Source organism: Dipodomys ordii, unplaced genomic scaffold (genome assembly GCF_000151885.1).
Source record: "Dipodomys ordii isolate 6190 unplaced genomic scaffold, Dord_2.0 Scaffold37, whole genome shotgun sequence".
Classification (NCBI taxonomy): domain Eukaryota; kingdom Metazoa; phylum Chordata; class Mammalia; order Rodentia; family Heteromyidae; genus Dipodomys; species Dipodomys ordii.
In genome coordinates, this window is record NW_012267253.1 from 6,128,614 (window position 1) to 6,152,557 (window position 23,944).

Here is a 23,944-nt window from a genome sequence, read left to right on the forward strand (position 1 = left end):
AACTGATGAAACATTTTACATTGAAGATCATGTAAATATATGGAAAGACATCTCATGGTAATAAATTTGAACCTTTAATATTGATAATATGGCAATATTCCCCCAATTGATTTGTATTTCCAACACAATCTCTATTCATAAAAATCTCAAGAGATTTCTTCTCAGGATTTGATCAGCATATCCTCAAATCCAAAACAAAACACATGGATTCAAAACAGCTGAAACAATTTTGAGAATAGTGAATGAAGTTAGAGGACTCATATTTCCCAATTTAAAATTTTACTACAAAGCTATAGTATTTGTGTAAAGATAGACATATAGATCAATGGATAAGAATACATCAATGGAAAGTTGATTACTGATAATATGGTGAGATAATTAAATATGGAGGGAATTGTCTTTTCAACAAATAGTATTGGGATAACTGAACAACTAGATTTTAGCATTCAAAATAACCAACTGGACCTCTACATATGACCACATGAGATGATGCTAAGCAAAATGAACTTTACAACTTTGACACGGGGTGGGGGGAGGGAGGAGATGGGAAGGGATGGGAAGGGGAAACAAAGGAGGAGGCAACAATGCTTGATAAGAAATGCACTCATTACCTTGCCCATGTAAGTGTAACCTCTCTACGGTATTTTCACAATAAAAAAAAGAAAAAAAGAAATGTACGCATTACCGTACTTATGAAACTGCAACCCGTGTACATTATCTTGAAGATAAAAAAAATAAAAATTTTAAAAAAGGATCAAAGACTTGAAAGTCTGAACTAAAATGATTAAACTTTTTTTTTTTTTAAATCAGAGTCTTACTATAAAATCCTGGCAAGCCTCAAACTCACTCTTTTATCCCAGGCTAGTCTTGGACCCAGATCCTCCTCTTTAGAAGATCTTGTTTCTCTCTTTAATACTGGGATTACAGATGTATGTCACCATACTCCACTTAAAATTATTAAACTTTTAAAATCATTATGACCCTGGATTAGGTAATATTTTGCTAAAATGACACTAAAAGCTCGAGTAACAAAAGTGATGAGTATCACAATGACAAAAATTGTTTTAAAGGACACAATCAAGAAAGTGAAAAGAAAACCCACAGAATTAAGTTTTAAAAAATCATGTCTGATGTGAAACTTCCGTCTTGAATATACAAAGAATTCCTGGAATGTAGAGAAGTAGCCTAATGAAAAGTATTTAGAGTGTGAATAGACATTTCTTCAAAGCAGTTACACAAATGATCAATAAGCACTTAAAAAGATGTTCAATAATATTATCCACAAGGAAAATTCAAGTTAACATCACAATGGGAAACCACTTCATACTCATAAGGATTGTTAAAATAAAAAATACAGATAATAAATATTGATGAAGTAGAAAAATTATAACCCTTATATGTGGCGGGTAAAAGCATATGGTACAACTTTGGAGAACAATTTGGCAGTTTCTCAGAAACGATTAAGCCAAGTTCCCATAAATTCTACTCCTAGGTACATACCCAAATAAAATGAAAATATACCTATACAAAAACTTACACATGAACGCTCATGAAAGAATAATTCATAATGCCAATAGGTTGTAGGAACAATACAATGTCCACCAACTGGTGGTGAACAGGAAATGTCTACCCATACAGAATATTATTCAATTCAACAATAAAAGTAAATGAAGTATTGATACATATTATAGCATAGTTTAACCTTGAAAGCATGTCAAATGAAAGAAACCAGTCATAAATGATCAGTATTATGTTTCCATTTATATGAAATGCCCAGAATAGGCAAATCCAAAGAGGCAGAAAACAGTTAAGTAATTGCCTAGAGCTAGGTTGATGGTGGGAACTGTGGAGCCGCTGCTAATGGGTATAGGCTTTCTAGCTGGGTGACAAAAATGCTCTAAAATTTATTGTAGTAATGGTTGTAGAACTCTATACTAATGCCCTTAAAATGGATAAATGGAATGATATATGAATTATATCTCAATAAAACTGCTACCAAAAGAGAGCAAGGTGAAGTTTCTGGTGGTAAAACTTCTGATTGCAGACTGTTTTCTTTGGTCCTGGCCCTACTTACTGGGGCCAGCAGACTGCAGTAATGAAGAGTTGGCCAAAGCCAAGACTCTCATTTGCTCTGTGCTGTGCCTTGAGCAATTTATTTTTAAACAACTTTTTGTCAAATTGGACATACACAGTCCAGTATTGCATATCCTCTCCTAATGTTTTTATCTTGAGGATGGAGTGGGACATGGCGAGTATGTTTTTCTCTTTGAAAGATGGGGTAGGTTAAGGGCCATTCGTCAGCTTTAGTTTTCTTGGCCCCTGACTCACATCCATTTTCAGCTCTAGCAGCTTCCAGTATCAATCACACAGGAGCCAAACTCTCCATGAGCCAAAGCCATCTCCCCACTGCTCTGAATTTCTAATTTTCTTTCTTTAATGGATTTGCAGCCAGTGCTCAGTGTTCTTGGAAGGCTGAGTGAGGGTCGTGATCCAGGGGACCTTGTAAACTGAAGAAACAGGGAGTTTTTTTTTTTTGGGGGGGGGGGCTACTCGAGTTATCCAATGCTGCTGCAAATTGTAATGTTGAGGATGAGCAGATTCGAAGGCTGTGTGCCTAGGGGCTGGTTGGACACGTCAGGTTACAGTTAGAGGCCACAAGAACAAAATGGAACAAGGCATGAATAGGTAGGTGGGGGACAGCTTAATTTAGATAGGCTAAGTGGATTTGAAGATCAATTCCAGATGCTATACTGATTCTGTTTATGGAGCATTCCGTTTTATTTGGCCTCACTTGAATCACCCCCAGTTCCATCCATCTTCAAAAGCAGAGGAGGTTACTATGGCAGTCAGGCTGATGGCTATCTTAACTTTGGCTGGATGTGGAGAGTAGGGAGTAAGGACCAGATTTCAGCATGGCCTCCATCATATCTGTTGAAATAGGATCCAAGGTAGCACAAGGATTTAACCCAACTAGACTTGCTTCCATAGCAGTGGTCCAATATGCCAAGAAATAAAACCTGAAAGTATAAGGGAATCAGTGCCTGGTTAGGTGAACATTGACTAGTGAGAAATAGGCTACTGGAGGAGCAAAATGATACCTTCTATTTCTTACCTTCTTTCCAAATTCCACTGTTCTGAGCCTCCATCATTCCAAAATGCTTCTTCCAAGACAAGCTAGAGGCTAGAAAACTAGCAAGGTTTTCCTACAAAGCTGTAACCAGGTGAAGTTGATAGCATATATGCTTCTCTCTCTTTTAGTTTTTTAAACATGGTTCTCAAGCTCACTTCCTTTCTCAGATTTTAACTCTCAGCAAAGCATGAACATAAGTTTTATTCATATTCTGTTTTCTAGGGCAAGTGGGCTAAGACAAAGACCAAGGCAAACATCATATCTGGAAGAACCAAAGTAAAAGTCGGCAGGGGAAGATATTAATTAGGTACTGTTTACATATATACAAAAGTCTATGTACAGAAAGTAAATTTAGATGGTATTAATTTTTAATCAGGAAAAAGACATTAGAGTTATGGTAAAATGGCCAAGAGTAACTTTGGATAGATTCTACTATAGGTGAAGTTGACAGCTTACCTAAGTAGGAACTCTGCTGTCTTGGATTTTAAACTACCATACTACCCCAGACTTGACTAACTTGGTGTTTTAACTTTTAGCTCTATGGAATCTCTTGAATCCTCTAAAACAAAGATCTGAGCTGCGTTTATGTTTGACTTTCATGGGCACACCTTCTCCTTCACTGCCAACAGACTTAAAGCAGGGAAGCATATGGGTAATGTCAAATGACCAAAAGAGCAATCATGGAGCCTGGAGAAAGACAGCCCAGGACAAGCTCCCTTGGAGACAAGGGGGAGATTTCTCTAATTATTGTGGGTCTGGCTAGAAGGGGATAGACAGTTTTGACAGAAGTGAAGTTTTCAGTAGCAGGCTTTAAGTCATCAGTTACTTGATCGCTTTTGCAAAATACTGTAATAAATCTGCACTTATATTTGGCCTACTTACTTGGATAAAACAGGATTCTCAAAATCTGGTCTGTCACAACAACACAGGACTCTATTACATCCCTCCCTCTCCAATCTCTCCTTTCACCACCGTATCTGTGACAATAGATTTTTCTTCTAGGATTGGTTTCACATCATTTCAGTTCTGTTAGATGGACTATACTAGGGAGAAAAGCTCTGGCACCAGGGGCTTCTCTGTTGTATTTAGATTAATAATTATTTCCAAGTTTGATAATTTTTCCTTTTATCTGGGAGATGGAAATTTACAGTATTTATTTAGATTCCTGGTATGAGGTAATAAAACAGCCCATCTCTAAAAATGGCTTCAAGTTTATTTCTAATCAGATAATTTTTACAGCTGTAGGGACCAGAGTTTGTTAATCCCATTCTAAATAAGAAATCCAGTCTGTGCATAATCAGTTTTGCTGCACTTGAGTGAGAAGAAATCTCATCCTTTTTCCTGGGGCACAGACTGCCTTGGCAATAAGCCCAGTCACTCAGGAGTTCTCCATGACCTGTCATTTAAGTTCAACTCGTAATTATGACTGACTTTAGGCAGAAGGCCAAAATGAAAAGATTGACCAAACTTATTTTTGGTTTCTCCATCCTGTCCCTTCTTGCCATTTCCAATTTTAACTCGTGCTAACTCTGAGGTCAAGGTTAGAAATATAGAAATCCCTACATGAGCACTCTATTAATCTAAAGCTAAACTTTCCAAAGAGTCTGTGGCTTCCATTGAGATGTGATGCCACCATATTCTGAAGAAGACAGTAACCATGATATTGAACTTAAAATATCCTTGGCTGAAGCTTAAATTCCAGCTCCTTTCTAAGAAGACTTACTCCAAAGATGCTTTATTCATCTTTCACCACAGCACCTGGCACATGGTCTCATAATAGATGTCCAGGAAATGCTTTCTGAGTGGAAATTTTAGGTTGATAGTTTTATGCTTTCTATTTTTTCTTTACATTCCAAAATCATGGCTAGTATATCTCTTCTGAAAGCCCTTGTATGTTTGCTTGTAATTAAAAAAAATCTGTATAAGTCTGAAATTTATTTTATGGTACAATAGCAATATAACTTGTCTCAATCGGAAATGCCACTTTTTAAAAACATACATTGAATTAACATTGATTGTTATTAGTTCTATCCATTCTTCTTTTTATCTCGTTATTGTGCTACTATTACACTGCTTAAATGATCATGGCTTCAGAGCCTTCTTTAACGTTTGATAGGACCATTTTTTTCTCTCACTTCCCAACTAAATTGTATTAATTCCATCCCACCTCAATACTCTTCCAAACAAATCTAAGCAAACAAAAGCAAAGCTAACCAGAATTTAGGCAAATCTGTGTGTACATGTGCATATTTGTAAAATTTACTATTGATTGACATACATTTTTGAAAGAATGGTCATTCTTTAATGCAATGGCTTTCCATTCAGGAACATGGAATGCATTCATGTATTCTGCTCTTACTTTATAGTTTTATACTTTGGTCGTGATTTACACTGCTTGTTAATTTTTGTATATTTTGTGGTATACTAAACAGTAATCTTTATTCTATCATGTTATCCAACTTGTTTTAAAAGTTGTTTTTTGAGTAAACAACTTAGCATCAACTCTACTGTTTGAACCACACTTCTAGCCCTTTTTGCTTCACTTTTCAGGTAGGGTCTCAAGTTTTTGTTCAGAGTCAGCCTCAAATATGATTCCACCTCAGCCCCTTGTGAAGCTGGGATTACATATATGACTCAATCAGCATACCTGGTTTCTTTGTTGTGACTGGGATCTCATTAACTTTTTTTCAGGATTGGCTCAAACTATGGTCTTCTCAATCACTGCCTCTGTATTCAACCACTTCACTGAATTCTTTGTTAGATGTTCACTCAAATGTATTTGTCCAATCAATCAATTCCATCTATTCCATGAGTGTCATTTTCTACAGATAGAGGATACAGTAAGGAACCACACAAATGTATACTTGGGGATGTATTTTGCTATAAACTCTCCCTTTGCCCTCTTCTTAAATAAATGAGGACTTTTATTTTTGTCAAATAACATGAAGGAGGCAGTTCAGGGCTATTTTAGTTACTCCACAAGGCAAGATGAATCCAGGATCTTCTTGTCTTTCTGTCCAGCAGTCCCTACTGCATACTTGTCATTGACCTTCAGCACACCCAGCATTCTTTGTGCATTCTAAAAAGGAAAGGGGATAGGGGCAAAGAACACACAACAGCTGAGCCTTATTTCCCCACCCGTTCTGATTATTCTACAGCCTCACTCCACACATTTTACCTACACTCAACTGGCCAAAACTACCACATGGCCACACTCATCTCTATTGCTCCCTTTGAATCAGCATTCTCTTAGTCAGGAAGAAGGGGAAAAATAAATTCCTACCCTTATGGAAAGACTCAAAGAATTCATAGCTGAGTGTTGTGGATTTCCAAGGACTCATCTTTGGACCTTTTTCCTACTTTATCCCCACTTATTCCACTAGTGATTTCATTCAATCTCATGTCTATAACTAGTTATATCTCAGCAATGACCAAGTTTTCATTTCTAGTGCATTTCTTTCTCTGGATCTCAAGACTAAAAATAACTAACTGCCTAACCTGGCATTTCCATTTGGATGTCATCTCAAATTTCACCTGTCCAAAATAAACTCACCAAAACTGTTCCCCAACACATAACTTTTCCTTATGAGTAGATTCTGGTTTGCTTAGGTCAAAATCCTTGAGCCTTCCAAGATTCCTATTTCATACCTTACTTCATGAACACCTGCTTGGCTCTACCTCACCTTCCAACTATACCCAGAATCCTGCTACTTCACATCATTTCTACCACTAATATTTTGATCCAAGGCACCGTATTTTATACTTGCATTATCGTAACAGTGCCTTAAAGTCATTCTACACATAACCTTTCTGAGTTCTCAGTTCTTGACCTCTTCCATAATAATTTTATTCTCATGCCCCAATTCTGCTACTCTTGACATCATTCTCAAGATGTTGTTACCCCCAAAATGCAATCTCTGGAGTTTCACGTTCATTGACACCAAGTGGAATGTTGAATATTTCCTGGATGTTACTCTATTTTTCTTTTCTTTTTCATGTTAATTCTCACTCTTTATTTTTCTTCCTAATCCTCCAATTTCTGCTCCAGCTGCTATGTTTAGTCTCATACGACAACTCTTCATAGTCAATGGGAAAATAAAACCAGAGGAAACCCAGACATCTTTCACAAGCTCCCACATTTACTACCAATTCTATGTCAATGTTCTCAATCTTTTCTCTTATTAATATGGATGAACTCTGTGTTCCTGTCTTAAACCAATTCCATGTGTACTAGATCCCATTTAATGTCATCCAGTCAAGAATGACAGCCTAGTAATACTCTTCCTGTCTGCTGCACCAAATTTCCATCTCACTGGATTGTTTCCATTTGTATACATTGCTTCTTTTGTTTTTAAAAATATAAAAACTCTCTCTTGACTCTCATTTCCGCTTTTGGTTATTATGACATTTTTCTTCTTCCTTTGCAGCCAAACTCCTTGAAATAATTGTTTATATTCACTGTCCTGGAGAACTCCTACTTGCTCTTAATCCCACTGCAATAGGGTTTGCTCTCATCATTTTCTGGAAACAACTCTTTCTAATGTCAACAAACCATTTGTCCTGTTAACTTCTGGTCACTCTTCATATCTCAGTCAAGCCTCAATAAACTGTTTTCTTATTTCTATCAATTCATGTTATATTCTGTTACTATTACATCACTTATGATGGTTGGAGTTGTGCATTTTTATGTGATTCTTTGGTTAATGGTTATTTTTTTTCCTCAGTATCAATCACAATTGCATTGTCAGTGTCTAGCATGATTAGGTCACAAGAAAATACCAATAAATGTTAGGAGAATAAACCTTTTTAAAAATTAATCATCCCAAACTTAAATTTGGGAATACAGAAGCAAAGATAGCATGTCAGAACCATATTATGGATTATTGGTAAGATGAAGGATTGATAGTACAGCATATTGACTAATAGTAGAGCATCTGCATTAAGAAGTTTCAATGACAGATTACATTGGCCTCCTCTTCTCCCAGCTTAGATCTTATACAACCGCCACCATGTTTGGGATGGATAGGAAACTGTATAACCTAGTACAATGTGAAGTCATCCCCGTATCCACAAAAGCTTAGCTGCTGAGTGAACAGAATGGCTTTACACTGTTGACTGCTTGATTCCTGTATCTGAAGTACCCATGGGGAAGAGTTCCTTCCTGAAAGCATCTGTTTGAAATTACATCCCACTGGAACAAGCATATCACTCAATACTGACCTGTAAATTATGAACACAAAGAATCCTGGGAAGAGTGAGTAGAACTATCAACTTATAAAGTTCTAATATTACATTTCTTTACCAATTGAAGACAAGAAACAGAAAAAACTTTCACTTCAGGAATAAAAGTACTAGGAAAATAGGACTAAAGATTATGTACACTATCTGGAAGACTATACATTTTAAAAATGACAAACCATCAGGAAGAAATACACAATGATATTTACTACTTCCCACATGATCACTGCTAGGTGATGATATGATCCAAAATAAAGCTAGCAGAGGATAAAAAGAAGCATTAAAAAAGCCTGCTGAGACATATTTTTTGGTGGTATTTACTAGACTGTCTTAGACAATAAATTGAACTGGTCATACTTTAGTAACTATACTCCACACCTTACACATGCAGATAACATCATTAGACCAACTAACAATATTAGCAGTTGTCAGAATAGATCAGTGGTCAGAATACACAAGATATCAGTACTGCAATGACTGTTTGATAACATTCTGCTCCTGATGATAACACTTATCATCTCCACTGAACAAAACAGAGAGAGTCATTCTATCTACTGTTTTTTCATGCCCCTTCTTGTCTGACCTATAATCAATCTATAGGAAGGCTATTTTTATTCCTACTTGAAGTTTAATCCTAATAGTCAAAAAGAGTAAACTCTTCTCTGATAAGCTAAGTCAAATAACATCATTCTTCTAATTTCCATAGGATCCTCTTCTCCCCCAAAGACACCACACAAACTATATCTTAGTCAAGGTTAACCTCTAGATCATTCACTGTATCAACAAAGCAAGAATAAATCTCTAGCCATACAGCTTTATTGCAGGGGTCAATATAAGCATATTATTCTGAGAAATGCTTGAGGCAATTCACTTGATGGCCACAAATACTTCAGAATCTATTTTACTGGTATAATTTTTTGGTTTGCTTACCAAAGGAAAAAAAATCAAGTTTATAGTAAATTGTGAATCACATTCAAAAGACATAATTTTTTTTAAAAAAACCTATTAAACAGAAGGATTAGATACTTCCAGAAGGATTACATACTTCCTACTGTGTCAACAAACACTGTACAATTCAAATCAAAAAGACAATTCATACAAGTTCACCAAGGCAGATGTGGACAAGTGGATGTAAACAACCTGTTATAAAAAATGCAATCAAAGATGAATTACAAAAAAGTAAAAAATAAAACTTTGCTCAGAAAAGCCTTACTATATAATGTCAATGAAGATATCTATTAGTTTGTTTGCTTAAGGGGAAACTAAGACATACAACTGGTGTTTGGCTTTCAGTGGGATACTCAGAGCACCCGAATAAGGTCCAGAGTAATTCTAGATCGAGGAATGTCAATGTTAAGTACCTGGACTTCCACTCTTTCTCCAGGGCCCAGTCCAAGGCTCCTTCTCTTCTTTGTTTTAGAAAGTTTTGCTTCTGTTACATTTCTTATGGGAATAAGACCTGACTTCCCCACTCCTATATCCACAAAAATCCCAAACAGAGTTGCATTCTCAACTTTGCCTGTAAGAATTGTCCCAACCTGAAGATCTTCCAGGCACATTATGCTTCTCTTGAAATCAGGCTTGTTGAAATCTATGAGGAAAGAGGAAAAAAGTCTAGGTAACTAATAAGGCATTGTATTTAAGAGGATTGGCATTCATTGTACATTGATTCCAGAACAGCATTAAGCCTTGGGGGGGGGGGACATAAACAAAGCTGAAGATATAGCCTGTTTTCAGTGAAAACATATCATACAAGAAACAGTGTTCACACAAAAGGGCAAGTCAAGAAAATTTTCTTAACATGAGAACACTAGTACTACCTATGAGGACCAAGAACACACAATGTGTGTTATTTTCCTCTTCGTGAGAGATGATGAGTACATTATCTTTAGTCCATGAATAAATGGCAATCACACACACTCAGAAAGTAAGACTGGGAGAAAGATACTATAAGTTTTTCAGAGCTTAGGTTCTTAAAACTGTTCAAAGAAGGGAGAAAATACATTAACTTTTGGTTAAATGTGGAAGAATTTCAAATGTTTTCTCTCCTCATTTCTCACAAGCCTGGAAGTCAGGAATCAATCCCTCCCATCTCAAATATATTTTTTCAATCAAATTTTATGGATTCTTGACTATGGTTCAGAAACCCAGATTAGCTAGAATCTAGCCTTCTATTTTTCAGTTTGCCTCATCAAACATTTATTAACTCCTACTATTATTACTTTCTGGCCAAGCATTTTGTTTAATGCTACTTATGGAAAGACAAAGACAGATCTCTGTTCTCAAGTTCCTTACAGGCCTCTTTCCTGGCTCATCCAAGTGTACATTTCTCTGTTCACAAACACTGTCCCCTAGAAGGTGGGCATAAAGCATCCCAAGGAATCATTATGGCTCTAATAAAACAAAACAATGACAAGTGTTTTATGAAGGAGACAGTGAGAACTAACAGTTTAAGTGGGGCTTGTAAATTATCTGTGGTCTCCATTTATCCATGCTCTTCTTACACCCCTTTCCTGGGATTACTGAATGTTGACTTTAATAACAAAGAACACGTTCTATGCTTGGATCTCCTCTTACTAAGGCCTCATTTTCTCTCCACTAGTCCATTTCCTTTTCCTCCACAGCTGTTGGCTTTATCCTGATTACTTGTTAGAGCTATCCTTTACATTTGTATTAACAACTGGTCACCTCTTTCTCCCCTTGCCCAGTCCAACCATTCTAAAACCAGGATCTTACAAAAATTAAGCTTGTTCCTGTAAACTCAAACCAACCCTTTTTAAAATCCTAAATCTCATTTTCTTCATAAAAAAGAACATGCTAAAATTGGAACTGATCTCCATAGAATTCCACCTGATGTTAAAGTAGGAAATTCAAAGAGAAAAAAAAAAAACCTGCTGTAATGTAATATCACATTGAGCAAGTGATGTGCCAATTCAAAATGAAACTAAGTCACTGATCAAGGCCAGGGGTAGGATGGCCTCTGAGGTCCTATAAGGCATTGTTTTTAATGCTTGGAAACTCTTTTCTCTCCCCCCCCCACCCCCTGCCTTTTTTTTTCATAAGTCCAGCTGCTGCACATTTCCCCAGGGGTTGCTATCAGCTGCTTGGTTTAATTCTGCATGGAAAATCAGAGTCAGAAACTACTTAACATGTTCCTAAAGACAGTGTAGGCCACTGAGAAATCAGAAAATCCTCCATGTACCATGCAAATGTTTAACACTTTGAAAGCCAAATCTGTATGTATTCAGTCCTCTATCACCAGCCTGCTCCTGATGAATCCAACAACAGAAATGAACTTGTAACCAAAGCATTAAGGAAAATGGAATTATGTCACTGAGAAAACTGAAGACAGAATGACTATGGGAAAAGGATGAAGCATTAAGAAAATGTTTTTGCAAAAATGAAGAAAAGAGATATACATAACTATTGTAATGGAAACACCCCAAATTTGCCTTCCCCTTTGGGAATCAATGCACTTAGTAGTAAAATGACCTTTTCCAGTATTTTGAAAATTATGACTTATTCTAGGACAAAGGTCAGTTCCAAAGTATGCTTAAAGTTTGTCACACTAAGAAACACTTTAATAACTGGAAAGCTGAGTCCAGAGCTCAAGCCCACCTGTCTCTGCAAAATGAAGAGGTAAGGGCCCCTTCTTAGCTTGGTTAGTTTGTAGATCATATGATCAGAGTATTGATCTTTGCTATAAATTTACAATGTCACTGTGATTATCAATCAATCAACAGCATAATAGAAAAACAAAGATGGAAAATAAAATCCAATGAGTATACCTATAGTAAAGGTCTATTTGTCACTCTAGTACAGGGACATATTTACACTACCCAACTCACACACAATTTGAGATCCACCTCTCTACTTAGCATTCCTACTTGATCTATTCATGAATTTACACAAAACGAACTTGGCTTTCAAATGGAGATGGATTTGTTTGCTGAAACAACCATTTGTGTAAAGGATTACCCTAGAGGTTGCTAAATCCATATTTTTAGCATGAATCTTACTGGGTGTTTGTTTTTCTCTTAATGTTTTTTTTTCATTTATAAGCTAGACAAGAATTGATGGAATAGTACAAAAGTGTGAGTATGTTTTATGATTCTCTTAAACTCTTTCAGGAAGCACATTCCACCACCTCAATATAGTCTAACTCCAAAATGAAAAGTCAAGCCCTATATATAGTATTATCAAAACTGGTCATGACATTCAAGTGTGCAGATTCATTTAAATTTTAGTGGTTCTTATTCAAACATCCTTAGGAAGTAGGCCATTTGATACCTTAATTCTTTTTCACCAGGTCATTGCTCTCAACAACTATGGATATTATACTTCCCTTACCCTCTACCTGTGCTGAAAGTTGAGAGCACTTTTAATTAGAGGAAAAATCAACACAGAGATATCATCTTATTTGTTGAATGTAGTCATTCACACAGAATCCATAACTTGTAAGGCTGTAATTTAGGAAGAAGATTCACTTTCTAGCTGTGGCTAGGATGCTTTAGCTTAGGCTTCTAGCTCCTCTGACACTGAAAGAGCCTACAGTAGAATGATGAAAAGTCTATTCCTTCATATATACAGCAGTATACATGATGCATTTAGCCCAATGTAGGGAAAACAAACAGTGTACAAAGAGTCTGGAGACTTTGTCTCCAAAGACAAACTATATTGGCCTTGAGGGATAGTTACTAATTTCAATTTTTTCCATATACAGAATAAGTAGTTTTGCTTATGGCATAAAGTTGTTAGGAGGATCAAGGGTGATGCTGTGGACTACACAAATGCTAGTGCTGTAATTCAAATTCAACTTACCTGTTCGAAAGTCAAAGCTTTCAGGCTGGCTGAGACCATCCATGATGACCTGTAAGGTTTGTACTGATGTTTGCAATCGTTCTGCAGTCTTCTCTATTCCTTCCTTTTCAAGGGATGAATTAATTTTTTGCTTCATTTCAGGTTTTCCTATCTCATACAGTGTCCCTCCGATGAATGATAAAAATCTTTAGTGGAAAGAAAAGCCCAACATTTATCAGTAACATCTTTTCCAATTTCCTTACATGGGTCATCCTAAAATGTTTGTCTCAGATTTATGCATCTTCATCATCAGTCTTTACTGTGGATATCTTACATGTCTCATGCTATAAGAAATAATCTATCTTGGGGATATTTTTATAGGAATATTTTACAGTATAATGACCATTATACTTTAGTATCTTTATATACACAGGTTATCTATATTCAACTCATGTTTCCTAAAGTTTCAATTTAAGTTACCTAACAGACATTTAAGTTACCTAACAGACAAACAATTTATTGACGAACTCAAAATCCAAGGAAGTATGCATCAAGTATCACAGCTTTTGACAAATGACTCTATTCACAAGTCATATTACTGCTTTTTACTTCTGTGTATCTGTGACAGCAGTGTTCTTGTCAACATACTATCAGTCTAATGACTCTTAAATTCCACCAGGTCTCACATATTCTTACATATCAAGAACACAAACTATTAAAAAAAAGTGAGGGTGTAGCTCAATGGCAGAGTACTACTTACACTTGATGAGACCCTGGTTCAATCAAGATTGAAACAAATATACAAACAAATACAATGAAAACAAAGGGGATATGTAAAATAAAAATGAACTTTCCTCTAAAATAAAGACTTTGATGATATTAAGATAAATATTACCTTTATAATCACAAAGCTGTAATATTTGCAAAATAAAATTAGCTGCCTTTTAAGATTTATTTTTGTGGTGTTGACTACTTTCTCTGCTAGCACAGATGCCTTTCTACTACTGACCTTTGGCATTCAGGAAAAAAAAAGGACCCACAACAAGTAAAGGATTACAATACATTTTTCTTCAATTTTAAGTGGATACTGGGCTGTAGCTTCCTTTCTTGACATACCTTGGCTGAGTATTTTTCTACATCACTAAGCTCAATTTCCTATGATTAATGGCACTTTAAAAATGTCAACACAGTAATCAGAAAGATAGTGATACTAATGCCTTCAAATCCCTTCCTCTGAGGATGTCTCTGAATATAAGAAGGAAAAAGGGAAGCTGCTGAAGGGTTGTCTATAATAAGAATTGGGAGATATCCCACTTGGCAGGTTGCTGCACCATCACAAAAAGACTCTTATGATTACAAGTCTAGTTTTGTTCAACCAGAAAAATTCTCTTTGGTAATACTCCAATACCAATAATCTTGGATCTACTGAAGAAACATTTCCCATCTTTTATTTAACTAGGGTGCTTCTTTGGGTCCTAGTGTGCAACCTTCTATATTTCTTTTTCTTTTTTTCAGAGGGGGGGAGAGTTGATCATGGAGCTTGAATTTAGGGCATAAACACTGTCCCTGAGCTCTTTTGCTCAAGGCTAGCACTCTACCACTTTGAGTCGCAGCATCACTTCTGGTTCTCTGGTGGTTAATTGGAGATAAGAGTCTCAGATCCCTGCCCGATCTGGTTTTGCACTAGGATCCTCAGATCTCAGCCTTCAGAGTAACCTTCTACATTTCTATTACCATATTTTTGTTTTTTAAAAAGAGGACAGATTCTTATATATCTAACTAAATAGCTTGAGAATCTATTTTGGTTAATAATCTAAAAAACTTAAAGCAAGAAGTGATGCTTAATTATTCTTATTTGAGAATGAACTTCCAGGGAGACATACCCCCAAGTAAAGTCTGTGTCCACAGCTTCCTCAGTACTCCAAGAGGCAGCTTGTATATTTAGTGCTGACTGATGGGCAGCAGTACACAGGGTTCTGGTGACAGGGTCTAGCAGCTGGCCTTCTGATTGACAGGCCAGATGACACATGACAACCTCTGCCTGCAGCCAACTTCCTTACACAACTTTCTAAATAATTCATGCCCTGCTGAGCAAGCTTCCCGGATATTCACTGTCTTAGCTTTACTGGCCTACAATTAGCTACTTGAACATCTTTCAAATCCTCAAGATTCTGGCTCACACCCATTTGTTAAAAATGCCTGAAAGTGTGTTCATGGGTTGTGAATCTATAATAGCATCTTACAATTAGTAAAGGTAATTAATGGCAGAAACTTCCCAAAGCACTGCACAATTCTTGGCCTTGGGTATACAAGTACTTAGCCAAGGGAAGGAGGTGTGTGGCGAGGGGGTGGGGGAGGAGAGTAGGTGGGGGCAGGAGGAGGGGAAAGAGAGAGACTAAAGTAATTTCCATATAAAAAATTCTGCTTATAATGATTGCAAATGTTAAGAGGAAAACTGGTCTGCTTAACCTATTTGGTATATCATTTTCATTCATTTACTTTCTCTCTCTCTCTCTTTCTCTCACACACACACACACACACAAGCCTAAGCGCACTAGCAACTGAAATCAATAAAAAAAAAAACCCACAAAACACCAAGTTTGCTCCTAGCTAATGCTACATATTGATCAACTCTATTTTTAAAAGTTAAGTGCTTTTTCATTTTGAAAACTTTCTTAAAGTTAACAACAAGGTCACAGAAAAAGAATAGCAAGCAAAATGGAGAGGGACTATAAAAGGAACTGAGAATGGCTTTGTAACTGACCTCCCCCACTAGATTTCAAATACATTCAACTGCATAGAACATGAAGCAGTGATTTATTTTCACAGGCAGCTCAACAGGTTCCTTAAGCAATAAAAAATATTCTACCTATTTTAAGTTTTCATGTTAGCATTAAGAAGTAATACTTAATATAAAGTACTTCCTAGTTCAAAAGTACCAAATAAAAATATACTTTAAGCAGCCTAGAACACAGAAAGTAAGTAAATCTGTACTGATATTTTCATTCAGTAGTGATAATAACCCTAAAATAATCCATGTTGTCATCTACAGGTATGACACCATACAGGGCAGGAAAACTGAAGTTCAAGCAGGTTGCCTAACTTGCCCAAAGTCATATGATGATTCCCACTTACTGCAGTTTCATGTCTTACCCAAAGGAACTGCCACTGAATATAAGAATTCATGTGTTTTAATTGGTTAAGAGAGAAGACACAATAATTTTAGTAATATTTTTCTAATACAATTTGAAGGCAGATTATTTTTAAACCCTTAGACAGTTAACACTGAATAAATCCCAGAGTACTGTACATCAGCTTTTATTTATTTATTTATTTATTTATTTAGTTGTTGGTGGTGGTGGTGGTAGTGGGGCCTGAACTCTGGGCCTGGGCGCCGTCCCTCAGCTCTTCAGCTCAAGGCTAGCACTCTACCACTTGAGCCACAGCACCACTTAAGGCTTTTTCTGTTTATGTGGTGCTGAGGTATTGAACCTACCGCCTCGTGCATGCAAGGCAAGCACTCTACTACTGAGCCACCTTCCCAGACCCTATACATCAGCTTTTAAATGGACAATTCTTTCTAAAGTCATTCAGTTATTAAAGTCATAGTCTCATTTTCTCTACTGTCTCTGGAAGGCTTGTTCCGTTAGCTAAGGTCTGCTGGTGAAGCTGCTGTTTTTATTTAATATGTAATTTCATCCATCTTACTTAAAGTAAGAAAGTAGCATAAATGCAACAAATAAGCACATCATGTTCTTTTAGCACACATCTGCACAAAGTTAAATACAGACCTTTCAGGAGAGATAATGCTTCTTTTTTCAAACAGGAAGCTATATAATCTATGACTGCTGATATTTTCAACATAAACTTGGTACAAATGTAAGAGTAAGAAGAATAAGAAAAATCTTCGTACATTTTTTTATCCCAAAAGAAAAAGAAATGCTCTACATTCATAAGACTTCAGACATAGCCACTCAGCTTCATGTAATCATTTCCAGCATGGAGATTTAGGAGTTGAGGGTTTGCTTCATTACATTAAAGCAACATGATACCCTGCAGTGCACGGAAGAGCCATGGTGATGCAACACACTTTAAAAACAACTTAATATTAGCATGTGCTTTGTGGGCAAAACATATGATTTATAACTCTACCAAGACCCATGCTATAAGGACAAAGTACTATTAGTTATCTACCCCCTTTCTACACTTTCTAGACTTTCAGGCTTGCTTCTTTTTGTCCATTAATTAAATCCAGTTTTTAAGCGATTTCATCAATAAGTAAAAAATTAAATGTAAGTGCATAATCATTTTGAAAATGGAAGGAACAGACAGGGCACATGTTAGCATGACAAGGGGAGATGTAATGATTTAAAAGGAGAGCCTATACTATATCACTGGTCTTTTAACCTGTGATTAAGGAGTAAGTGGTAGGGCCCTAATGTTACTCTAAAAGTGAAAAGTGTTACTCTAATAAAAAAGCTATTCCATATATTTCAAGTATATTGTTCCTAACATGAAAGATTGAATACGATTTAATGTAAAGTAGAAGAGCCCACTGCTCCTTTGTTACCATTTACAGGGAGCTGGAGGTACACAGGTGAGTGTGTGCAGTATGGACTCAGTGTGACTTACAGGACGAGCACAAGCTTTACCTTATCTGCTGCTTCAGTGGTCAAATGACAATGTCACTTTAATCATCATCGATGATTCTTTTTAAATTCCTTTCTAATCTCCTAGTCAAACCAAGACACTGAACTGGGCTATAATCTTTAAAAATCTGTGCCGCTGCAACTCACAGTAATTGCTAATTCACGCAGAGTGCATTTATCAAGAGGCTCATAGATGCTAGTGGAGAGCTAGTGAAATGATATCTACATTTTTCCCTAGCTTTTTAAACATCTACAGAAACTTAAGAGCAAAAAACACTTGGTAAGAATGTAGAACTACCATATTACTACCATATTACACAAACATTGAAAATGTAACTCTTTCAAGGATTGGGAACAGGCTTGTTATGAAGGTGTTCACAGACCCTAACCTGAAAGTAGTTTTCAATAGGATGGAATAGGGAGACTTTGTAATGTCATTGCTTTGTACCATTTGAAATTCTGTGGAACTTACTAAATGTCCACTTCTACCTCGAGACAATTACACATGCTCAAAAATTGAATACTGCACTGCATTAACTGCACGGAGGAGAACCTATCTTTAGAAAACTGTTTTATTCAAAACTTTATATTCTTTAGCAATTTAGTGCAGGGAATTAACTTTGTTTTAAAAGGGGGCCAATGAAATGTCCTTATATAGAAAAGTCTTCAAGTTTAAGAGTTATGTTGATTTTCCTTTTTAGAAATAATAGTTGAAGACAATGCTTAAATAGTTAGACCAAATCACTAAGATAAGTGAAATAATAACCAACGTCATAGAAACAGGGAAAAATGCACCGGAGTATATGTGTAAAAACATAAAAACCAGGCTCACTGGAAGGGTGATGAAACTGGGTTATACTGTGGTACATTGCTAAAATCAAAGCTCTTCAAACAAATGTTATGAAAAGCTGAAGCCAATTAAAAATAATTTAGAAAAGCATACTTAACTTTATTCAATTAATATTTATTTCCTATAGAAGGGGACTCTACCAAAGGTGACCCCAGAGCTTTTGCCTTGAATGAGCTTACAGTCTAATTTTAAGTATTGAGAAAGTAACTGGAATCAAACTCTCCATTTTTTAATCTGTTCTTTTAGAGGCAAGATTTTATAGTTAGATAAATGGATAGCACTCAATAAAGATCATCTCATTTAATTCTCTGAAAATTTTATTGTGGGTGTAGATTTTCAGAGAAAAGAATCAAAGCTCAGAGAGACTGATTGGCCAGCCCAGGATCACACAGCTGACCACAAAGTTGTAGCTAAGGTAAAAGTTACAATACATCATCTTCATTTGCACTTCTCCCCATTTATTTTGGGGTATTTTTCAATGCAGACAGAAGATTTAGATTTCAGATAAAATTTGGCACCCAGGACCACAGCCTGGGAACAATTTATTATTATTTTTTTAAACCAAATTTGAAAGAAAAAAAAACTTTGGTTCTTTTTGAGTTACTAAATAAGAGTCAGACAAAATTAAGTTAGTGGTTTCAAAGGCTGCAGATTGTATATAGTTCAAAAACTCTGTGTTTAGAATTAATATAATTTAATTTACTGCCTGTAAAGCCATAATGTGGATTAGTGCCTGTATTTGAAAAAGGGCAAATAAAACAGTAGTATTCAAACACACACACACACACACACACACACACAGAGAAGCTAGTGATAGGAAGGCTGATATTAAACAGCTCTAGCATGACTAGGGAGCAAGCTTGTACATTAGAGGTAAAGGGCCTTCTTTTGGAAACCACCATTTTTATCATGAATGTCAACTTGTCAAGAAATTCTCCTTTCAAGAAAACATGAACATAAACTAAGTGTGGTGGGTCAAGTCTGTGTTTCTAGCAACATGGGACACAGAGATCAGAGGTGATGGTTTGAGGACAACTTGGACAGAAAAAAGTTCCTGAGATACCATCTCAATAAAGATACCCAATGACTAGATGTGGTTGTGTGTACCTGTCATCCCAGTGACACTGGGAAGTGCAAATAGGAGGGTCACAGTCCAGGCCAGCCATGGTATAAGGCAAGATCTGTCTTGAAAATAATCAAGGCAAAAAGGGGGCTGGTAGAATGACTCAAATAGAAGAGTACCTGCCTACAAAGCATGAAGCCCTGAGTTCAACCCAAGTACTACCAAAATATATTGACATGAAAAATGCTTAATATTTGCTATGTATGTCTGACAAGTCCCTCGCTGTCATCTGACCAGGTAGAGGTAGTATTATTGTGTTTAAAGAGTGAGCAAGTGAGGTCAAAGTCACTTGATTCTGGTGACACAGAATCAGAAGACAGTCTGAGATTAAAATCCATAGCTAGCTTGGGGACAGGAAAGGAGAAAGAGATAATGGAAAACTAAATCAATACTCTACTGTGGGTCAGGCTCCAGACTGAGTGGTCTAAACTTGAAGAACAGAAAGGAGAAGGGTAAATACTCTGGCAACAAAAGAGACTGAAGCAAACACAAGTTTTTGGCTGGCTGTCAACTCCCTCTTCTCTTCCACTGGGCTCTAACAGGTTGCTCCAGATACACAGGCTGAAAGTCACCATTTCTTCCAATCTTAAGAATCCATATCAGTATAAACTAGCAGTATTAAAATGCTCCATATTACATCCAGATCACATAGCAAACAGCATTTTTTTTTCCATTGAGGACTGTCTGCTGCAACTTTCCCATTTTTCTTTTGTGGATCAGTTTGACAACTCCTTCTTATCCACAAGAAAAATCTAAGCAACTGCTCTGTCCTTGGGGACTAAGTATTCTACATATATTAACTCATACAATCCTCATTTCACAGATAGAAAGTTCAGAGAGGCCAAATAACATTCCCAAGTCAAGTATTGCAGGATTTGAATTCAGGCAGTCTGACACTGCACTGACTCCAGGCTGAGCCAGGGGACAATTACGTGGAATCTCAAGTCCTTGAATTTCCTAGAGGCCTCTGGGAGTTTTATGGAAAATTCTTCTGTGAGCTGTTCTTTAGAACAGTGTGTAAGATATTCAAAATGACAATCAATTCCTAAGAAGGCAAAAGCCTGATAGCAGGTGGATTCTCTTTCCTCATTTTTTTTTCTTTTGGTGAGGGTACTTTTGAAAATATGATGAATGTTACTTTCTGGGACACACAGTAAGATGTTTGGGCTTTAAGTATTAATATACCTCTCTTTTATGATATGTTGTCTCTTTTTTGAAAAGGTAATCTAATATCATCTATTCATAGCTCAACAAGGTGTTACTGTGGGATAACTGATACATACCCTGAGTCAGTTGCTTGTCAAATATCTGCCTAAATACCATCAAACTGGTGAGCAAGTCCAGAAAAATATGAGTCTTTCAAATAATCTCTTAGGGTTGTTTACCTAATTGTTATTTTATAGCATTTGCAGTAGAATTTCTTTTCAGCAACTTACCTAAGAAAGGTTTGACCATGGCTGGAGTTAGTGGCAATGCTTGTGTAGGACAAAGTTGTGGTGAACTTTAGATGTGGGAGATGTGGGAGGTATGCTTGACATAATAATGCAAAGGACTCATCCCTCAGATAACTTACAAATGATAAGCCTGAGTATAAGCATTGAAGCTGTGAGTGCCACCCTCCTACTGCTGCTGTTTGTTTAACTCCCTGAATTATGGCTGCTTATAATCTTTCCACTGCTGGAGAGCAAGTTAGAGTTGGAGAGATGGTTATACAATCTGTGAAGGCAATTCAGAAAGAGCTCCAGGAGGCTGGATTCTTGAACAGGAAGTAGAAAGAGACAGAGACAGGAATAGGCTCTCCCACAAAGGCCATTTGTTACTATTTGGCTTGAGTTAAGGCAAGATCTCCACCTCTGCCTCACCCAATCCTAACTCATTTTAGCCAAAGAGCAACAATTAAAATCCATATTTTGTTTGGGTTATTACTACTTTTGGTCTTAAAAACACGACATGAATTACAGTATATTAAGTATAACCATCATTTGGTTTTCTTATAGAAGTTTCTCCCCTTCCTTAGGAAAGATTTTGCCAAGTTTATGTGATTATTCCTGTCTTGGCTTGAATTTAAAATTTATAGCTGTCTATTCTCTTTAAATATACTTTTCAGCATTGATTATAAGAGTCAGAAATAGTCCTATCATCAACACGGGAAATACCATAGTCCTAACATTCCAGCAAAGTACTGATATAAATCATTCCTTGATATACATTTACCTAGTCTGCTCCAAGGGCCCTGCATACTATAGCCCAGGTTATACAACCACTTCTGGAAACTAGTCTTTCAAAATTTTTCCCTACTAGCCAAAATGGGAAGAACAAATACCAGCTAATGCTTTGTCAACCTAAGTGCTGAGTGACAGTCTTGACATTAAATTTCCTGGCATTTTTCAAGTTAAACCAAGAACATAACAACTTTCAAGCTTAACTATCTGGAGTGAATCAAATTCTTAATGCAGTAGATTCTTTGGCAGAGTGCCAGTTCTTACTGTGACACATACAAATCAGCATAATCTGTGGCACAGAGCATTGCCTCCTGGAACCTTCCTTACTCAAGAGAAAGGTGAAATCTGATCCATGCATTGGCTCTCTGGATCAACCAAAATGGCAAGACAAGAAGAGAGAAGGTAATAGGAGGTGGGGAATTGTAACTCTACATAGGCTCTTTCTGAACCTAACTCTCTTCATAATTTAGCAACTATTTCATAGTATTAAGCATAATTGAATTAGACAATGTGGACATATTGAGATACTTTTTGATATAATAATAATAAAAAAAATAAAACAGGAAGAATTTTGTTTCCTGTGAACTCTTCAAGAGCCTGGGCACTAAACATGATACTCTATGAAGACAAGTATGTATATAGAAATCTAAAGGTCCTGAAAGGCTCCCAGATCCACAAGGGATTCTGAAAGAAGTAGTGATTCAACATGTGCAAATGAACAAGGCACTGCCAGGAAAGGAAGATCTAGATGATCTATCAACAATTTTGCTTATACAACTGCATTGAAGTAAACATTTCACTTTGTCCTATTAAGCTTTCACCTTCTGAGGAGTCCCATTTCCTTACTATTCTTCTATGTAAACATCTTTCATCTCTATTTCTGTCATTTATTCTTTCAATTATTATTGCATCGGTCTCTGTTAAATGCCACGGATCTAACAGTAAACCAGATTTGCATGTTCCCTACATCACTGAAGCTTACTTTCTAATTATAAACTAATCTGAATTGCCACTAGCTTAGCAAATCTTGAACCAAAGTTTTCAGACAGATTATTTATTTTATAGAGATTAAGACAATTGGTGAGACTCAGATTTACTTTAACTATGGTATTTTAATGTGTCATTTTTTGACTATCCAAGTCTGTTATGAACAAGTAGGATAAAAGGCATACTGAGGGTCATATCAAAATTTGCCAGAGGTCATCAGACTAAAATAGTTACTGAGGAAGTAGAGAGGGGAGAGAAAAGGGGGAAGAGGAAGGGGTAAGAAAAAGAAGAGGGGTGAACATGGTTACATTATATGTATACATACATTATATGTATGTATAGAAAAATCATGGCATCTGCACTAAACATGTACTGACTTTTTCTTGTCTTCATTCCCTAAACAATACAGTGTAACAACTAATTTATTAGATAGCATAAGTACTGAGTTAAAGTATGGGGGAGGTATCCAATTGATTCCTATAAAGGACTTAAGCACATATTTTGGTATTCACAGAAGGATCAGAAATAAATCTTCTACAATATCTAAATGACCACAGTAAAATAAATAAATAAATAAAATAAAAGTTGACTTTTTTTTTTTGTCTGTCGTGGGGCCTGGGCGCTGTCCCTCAGCAATTCAGCTTAAGGTTAGTGCTCTATCATTTGAGCCACAGCACCACTTTCAGCTTCTTCTGCTTATGTGGTGCTGAGGAATCAAACCCAGGGCCTCATGCATGCAAGGCAAGCACTCTACCACTGAGCCACCTTCCTAAATGACTCAGGCTAAAAAAAACCATGACCTTGATTTCCCAAAACATAAATATGCAAGTATCATAAATGCATAAGCAAAAAGACGTATTTCATATTTTTCTATGGATGATATAATAACATTAAAGCCATTTACTTTTCTATTACATTGCTGATAAAACAAAAAGTGCAATTTAC

The 23,944-nt window shown here is 36.4% G+C and overlaps 1 protein-coding gene across 1 annotated transcript in view; it reads right to left on the reverse strand.

Annotated features, from left to right (window-relative positions):
• Window positions 1–8,672: 8,672 nt before the first annotated feature.
• Window positions 8,673–23,944, reverse strand: part of Srbd1 (S1 RNA binding domain 1) — a 197,247-nt gene continuing 181,975 nt past the window's right edge. Inside the window, exons 20-21 of the mRNA XM_013017994.1 lie at window positions 13,190–13,374; window positions 8,673–9,959 (exon numbers count right to left, since the gene is read on the reverse strand). Of these exons, the coding sequence (XP_012873448.1) occupies window positions 9,670–9,959; window positions 13,190–13,374 (475 nt within the window). The 3' untranslated portion in view covers window positions 8,673–9,669. The remainder of the gene's footprint in view (window positions 9,960–13,189; window positions 13,375–23,944) is intronic.